At 38.1% G+C, this 6916-nt stretch overlaps 1 protein-coding gene across 1 annotated transcript in view; it reads left to right on the top strand.

Moving 5' to 3' along the window:
- Window positions 1-3993: 3993 nt before the first annotated feature.
- LOC107708568 (cadherin-8-like) overlaps window positions 3994-6916 on the top strand; it is a 96888-nt gene continuing 93965 nt past the window's right edge. Inside the window, exon 1 of the mRNA XM_016512829.1 lies at window positions 3994-4472. Within this exon, the coding sequence (XP_016368315.1) occupies window positions 4215-4472 (258 nt within the window). The 5' untranslated portion in view covers window positions 3994-4214. The remainder of the gene's footprint in view (window positions 4473-6916) is intronic.

The raw sequence follows: 6916 nt of genomic DNA on the forward strand, positions 1-6916 counted from the left end.
AGTTTCCCGCTGACAACCTGGAGGCATCCACTCTTTTTCAGTTCATTTCACAAAGGTAAGAAATATTATTTAATTTATATATGAAAAAAAAACTGTTGTTCAAATGGTCTACTTTATCTAATATAGGCGTCAATCAAAAAAAATATTAGTTAAGGTCTGCTATTTAAAATAGATTGGTGATAGTGCTCTTGAAAAATAAAGATGCTAATTCGTTCATGTAACATGAACTGTTTGCCAATATTTTTGTAGATTAACGTTACTATCTTAAGTGACCTTTTGTGGCCTAATATCCACATCACGTATTGGTAAGTTACATTTGAACTAGGGTGTTGCTCATAAAGTAAGTTACTATTTAACGTTAGCGCTGCCGTTGAACAGCGCGCACGTCATTTCCATCACTCCAGTGCACCTCTTCTTTTCAATCCATCGCGTTGGCATATTACGAATAATAATCCATAAACAAGTGCATTTTGTTGCACAACATCGTAAGGCTAGAAATCGAGCATCGAATTTTTTTATACGTTACATTTGTGAGGACCTGACTTGGCCATCTGCCAGGACGTTACGCGCTAATCTACAGTAACGTTAAACACGGGCACACGAGCAACAACGAAAGCTTGTTTAATTTTTTTTATCAAGTTGTTTTCTTTCAATTAGCACAACTTTTGTGTTTCTTTTTGGCACTGATTGATCATATGCCTCATTGATTTATTCAAGCATATTCACCTCAGTTTTTGAGTAAACATTGCCAAAATTATCCACTCAAAAACTGAGGTGCATACGCCCAGATCAATGATGCCTATGAAGAATCAGTTCCAAAAAGAAATGCAAAACCTGTTCTAATTTAAATAAAACAAGATTAAAAAAGATTAAATCTAAGACTGGACATTTCTGACCAGGATCACTAAATTAGATTTAGGAATTTCAGCACAGCATGTGTGTATTAATGTATACACACATTTATGCACTGAAATGCATTTTTAGCATCTTTGAAGAGTACTATGCATTGCGACACAGTGTGTGGCCATGAATGTGCAATTTTAGAAGAAGTATGAGAGTACATACAGTATACAATAGTATTGAGACATGCCAACACTATGATTTATGAATCACAAGAGATTAGAATTCACAGCAGGTACAAGTCTTCAATAAGAAAGACAATTGTTTAAGACATAGCCTCACATCTATGTGAAACAGTTGGGAAAATCCCCAAGTAATTGCCTCTCTAAATGATTTGATGTAAATGCAGAGACAAATGAATAAATCACGGCTTGTTTCCTGTTTGTTTGCCGAGGCTGTTGTCGCCATTTGCAAATGACAGGGCTGAGGTGTGTGGAGAAGGGTGCCAGCAGTTCACGGCGCACCAGGCCTGTGATTAATTCCACTGACAATGTAGTAACCAATGATCGATTGAGGAAGCTTGGGCTGTAAAGACCGTTTCCCCTTCACTTACTTTGCCTTTTTCAGAAGACGTCTGATATTTTGATCACCGGTAAAGGCTGTGTCAGTGGAATTAATCAATGACAGAGAGAAAGAACCACTGGAGAGCAGCTTGACAAACTGCACAGCAGAACCGAAATAGAGTTAAAGAGGATGTTAAGCAGGATGCAAAATGTGAGCAGGTTTATATCCATGATCATTTTCTGAGGTGACAACCACAAGAGTAAACTACACATATCAGTAAACAAAAAGCAGAGATATAAATCACATTGTTAGGATTGTGATTCATAATTCTAATTTTGTGTCATGTGACTTGATTTTTCATGTTCAATTTGTAGCAAAGCAGCTCTCGTCAAGCTTTAAAATTAATTAGGATTGTTTGGCAATACTAGTAACACATGTGAGTAATATTAAGATAATATGTAGATAAAAATAACATCTGCTTGCCAAACTTTATCTTCAACCTTAATATTCAGAAATTAACATTTGAATTATTGATCAATATCTTGATCAATATTTTAACTACTGTATCTGTGAAGGCTTCTGTGACTGGCAGGTGTACAATTTATTTTTTATTGATATTATTTTTAATACATAGGTCTCTTGCAGTTCGTCAAGCTTTAAAATTAATTAGGATTGTTTGGCAATACTAGTAACACATGTGAGTAATATTAAGATAATATGTAGATAAAAATAACATCTGCTTGCCAAACTTTATCTTCAACCAATTCATTATTCAGAAATTAACATTTGAATTATTGATCAATATCTTGATCAATATTTTAACTACTGTATCTGTGAAGGCTTCTGTGACTGGCAGGTGTACAATTTATTTTTTATTGATATTATTTTTAATACATAGGTCTCTTGCAGTGAGGCTAATAATTTATTAAACATCTGTATCTGCAAGATTTAAGCCCAAAGGGTTGACTGACCACAGTCCAGAACACTCCTGATGTCTGCTTGATGTTTGGCCGCTAGAGGGAGCCAGTTGAATCGGAGCTTCATATGTATCTTTACCTTAAGAGTCATCAATGCATGTGGACAAGAAACGTGTCAAGATAAATCTCATGTGCACTAATGAACGCTGAAAAGCTGGTGGGTTTATTTCAGTGCATTTCCTCATTGAAACGTAGAGTACATGGGCTGAATGTTTGCAAATGATGCATTTAATTCAATTAGGAGCTGCTCACAGCATCAGTTCAGGGTCGTGTGAAGATACTAAAGTTGTTGTTGTTGATTTATCCAGCGTGATCAGAACATTTAGCTGTACAGTTGTGGGTTTAAACATGATTAAATGCTATTTTAGATTTGTCGACTCATTTGTATACTTTTAGAGATCCCTTCAATACATTCTGATACATGAGCTGTGCCAGAACGCTTTGAATTTCATCCCTCGTCACCACATGACCCTCGCAACGTCTCGAAAGTCTAAATACTGAAATCATGAATATATGCCTGTTCTTTTTATATAAATATGCATATGTTTCAGGCTCTTTTTCAAACGAGTAATTAATGTTCTGGCGGGATGTCGATCAAGCAAGACGTATTGTGTATTATGATCATTATGTTTGCATTTATTATGGATTTGATCGCCACGAATCAATATATCATAAACTAATATATATATATATATATATATGTGTGTGTGTATGTGTGTGTGTGTGTGTGTGTACATTGTAAAGGAAATTGCGGGTGAATTGAGGTTAATTGGGACATTTTCCCCAGTCATCTCAAGGTAAAAGTGTCCCAATTTATATGTATTCACACTCACACTTGGCCAAAAAGCAAGTCTGCCGCTGAGATGCTTAAACAGCACCACGTATAGACTTTGCGTCCTGATCATGTATCTAAAATCTCGTTGCCCTAATCATATATATATATATATATATATTAGTCATTCTGCAAACTCTAAATTACACTATAACGTTGTAATATGTCAAGGACATTGAAAGCAGTTGGTTCAGGGAAATGAAATCAGCTCATAAGCATGAGGAGATACTGCTGTTCTTCATTTTTCTCTTCTCTGTGATTTTCAAGTTTACCACATTTATAGTCTATGCTACAGTCATGTTGAAAATGTGGTGTTTTTATCTAGTTTCCGGTCCTCAAAATTGCTGTAGGTCATCATTCATAATCATATATTTTTTTTCTAGAAATTGATTGTAATATTAAAAGGTTTTTATATAGTATTTTTATATATTTATTCATTTTTCATTAAAGGATGTTAACTTTTTTTGTGTGTGTGTTATTGGTGTTAAATACTGGTGCTCACAAATACTGGCGTGTGCAAGGAATGTGGACACCACAAACATTGTAATCTGAAACTGTAATTGGCTTGATTGTATAGTTCCTAAATGATTTCCAATAGATTAGAGAGTAAAAACATATTTTTCTGTGCCGTACTATATACTTTTACAGAAGACAGATGTGCTCTGCCTTGATTTCCGATGTCATATCCAACTGACCTTGAGACTTCACTCCTCAAGTTTTTCAGTTTTATTTACATGCACTTCCAGTAAGTCTGCATTTGTCTCCCCCCTCTAGATATCTTACATTGATGAACCAACTAATGGATGTCGCATCTCTCCGCGCGTCTCTCTTCTCTGTGTTCTGGACACAGATCAGAGTGCATCCGTGACCCTCTTCGCAACATGAACTCAAGCTGGGAGATACGTAGAACAAAAGCGTAACCATCCAGCTGTCCGTCAGCTGGTCGACCCCTGACTTTTGGAGGGGAAGCAAAAACAAAGCAAAGACAAAAAATTACAAAGATGCTAAAACGTGGAGAGGAGATGCAGCGAGATCTATGGACTTCTCTCCTGCTAGTATGGATTACTTGTGTGCCGTACTCTTCCATGGCTCCGTTAAACAATCAGTCACAAAGTTTACAAATGGCATCAGCCATGATCCCGCGAAACCGGCCAAGCGAAGGACAAAGAATCCTCAGTCGTGCCAAGAGAGGATGGGTTTGGAATCAAATGTTTGTGTTGGAGGAGTTCTCTGGACCCGATCCAATTCTGGTTGGCAGGGTGAGTAGTCTAATTGTCGGCTGAATATTAAGCTTACTTATCATGTGGAAACATTAATTCTGCTGCCTCAATGCCTTTTCGTTTGACATTTTATGAAGGAGCAATAATTGCCGTGAAGAAGAGGGCAAGGTTGGCATCGCTGACTCTCGCACAGTTTCCATCTTTAACAGTTCATTTAGGCCGAGGAAAAATACAGCTCTGGATGCTAATTTATGCACGGTGTTGTATTTCACAGGCTCTGGGAATGTTCTGCAACGAATCCAGAATGAAGGGAAACTCAAAATGAATTTTACAGGCGTAGTGTGCAATTTGCCCCATGCATATGTGTTTATGTAGAGAGGTGAGATGATATGGAGATAATTACGGGATAGGAGAGCGACCTGGCACCGGACCTGTGCAGAGAGCTCTGCGTCCTGAGAGGACTATAGTATGAGCAGGCCAAAGTAGCTTGTTCACAGATCACTGCAAGCGTGAACCTCGGGAGCCCAACCTGGCACTATGCTTGTCCAACCGCTAGCACTTTACCGTAGCCAACAAGATATGCTTGTTCCTCTTCTATCATAACTTTTTTTTACAACTAATTGCATTTTTTATTTTACTTTATTATTTTATTTTTATGATTTTATTATTATTTATTTTTTTACAATGAATTACAGAAGGTTTTTACTGTAAAGTCACTTTAGCTTCACTGCACTGACTGAACACTATCCTCACCATCAGTGAGGTGGAAAATGCCATCCTTTGTGTGTCCAAAATTTGGCAGGGTCTTTGCTAATTAAGGCCTCTCACTTGAATTATCCACTGTTTCTGCTTGCCTCCTCCTGTCACTTGGGCATGTGAATAAAACATGTGCTCTCATGTGGCCTTTACACCTGTGTTTTCCCAATATCTGCGTGACACAAAAAGTCCTTAAGAGCGGCATCAATTTTTCAAGAGCTGCAATTAAACAGCCTTTGTTGGATTCTGCCGTAGCTTTTGATCAGCAGAAATGCATAAACAAACACAACAAATGGGCTTCCCGTGATGATCTCCAAGGTAGAAGGGCAAATGAGTATGACGCTTTCAGGCTGACACATTCACAATGCTATAGGGCTCTCTGTGCGTGATGGAGACAGCTGGGAGTGCTCAGACGGTGATGTGCCATTCTGCTCCTCTCTAATGTGTTGTGCTTTATTTAACGTCATGAAGTATTTGTGCCGGGGAGCAGAATAATTGTCTGTAGGAGGACAATGCATGGAGAGTGGAGGTGAATGGGTGGACGTATGGGGTACGGATCGTACTCGGCTTCCTTGGTGGGCCAGCATTGATTGGGCTTCAATTTTATGCTGTTTTTTTTTCTCCTTAACAAACCACAAGGTTAAGTACTCATGAGCATGGCTTGCAGAGCTCAGATAAGTTCCATGTTGCAGCGAGATAGGAAGCCATGCTGTTGGAAGAGATTGAACACCGCTCCTCTCCCTCTCTCCCTCTCACCCTCTCTTTTTCACCGCCTCACTCCATCACCTAAGATCTGCAGTCCTCCCTCACTCTGTCTCTCTAATTAAAAAATGAATCAAATAAAGAGTGGGAGGTATGTGATTCAAATGGGTCATTCAAATCAGCATGTTTTTTCTTTTTTTTTTCTTTTCCCTTTTCCTGCCATCTCTGCCAGGCATGTGGTTGTGGGCTGATTATCGAGGAAACTCAGGCCGAGATTACACTCATTTCATCCTTTAGCTTTTATTACGTGCTGGTCTGATGTTTAATTATATACCCGGCTCCTGTCTTGTCAGTGCCCGAACTCCCCTTGAGCACCAGCTGCCAGTCGGAGGAGACGATTAGCATACGTGTAGAAGTGGGCATGGCAGGGCTAAGAGAGACAGCAGAGAGAGAGAGCCACAGAGGAAGGGAGAAGAAGAGTTAGCTATGGTACATGACAGCAGGCATCGCACTGTTTCACGTGGTTTTGTGGTCTCGGTGGTCTGACTCACTGGGCTGGCAGTGCAGCTCGCCGTCACCTGGTTCTGAAAGGTGCGTCAAACACGGCACAGCTCGTGCTTCTTTAACAAGACTGAGCTTGTTTTAGGTGGTTGTGGAGTTATAGGGGAGGCCAGGGCTAGTTGTCACACTTTTTACTCCAGTGAGTATTTCTAAGGGTAGGTTTCTGTTTAGACACATGCGATACCGTTATATATATATATATATATATTATATATATATATATATTTCACATTAACATTTTTTGTATTGTTTTTTATTCTCGTTTTTTTTTTTTTTTTTCTCAAACAAGGTTAAACTTCCTCACATATTCCTCACATATAATCAATAGTATATTACAACCTTTCCTAAACTCATTTTTTATTATGTTAATTTGACCTTTCATATTTATTTATTTTTATTAGTAGTATTTTTTTAATTGTATTTTTATAGTATTTTTTGTTAATAGAAAAAAAAAAAAAAAAAAT

The sequence above is a fragment of the Sinocyclocheilus rhinocerous genome, unplaced genomic scaffold (assembly GCF_001515625.1).
Source record: "Sinocyclocheilus rhinocerous isolate Xijiao unplaced genomic scaffold, SAMN03320098_v1.1 scaffold1347, whole genome shotgun sequence".
Lineage (NCBI taxonomy): Eukaryota > Metazoa > Chordata > Actinopteri > Cypriniformes > Cyprinidae > Sinocyclocheilus > Sinocyclocheilus rhinocerous.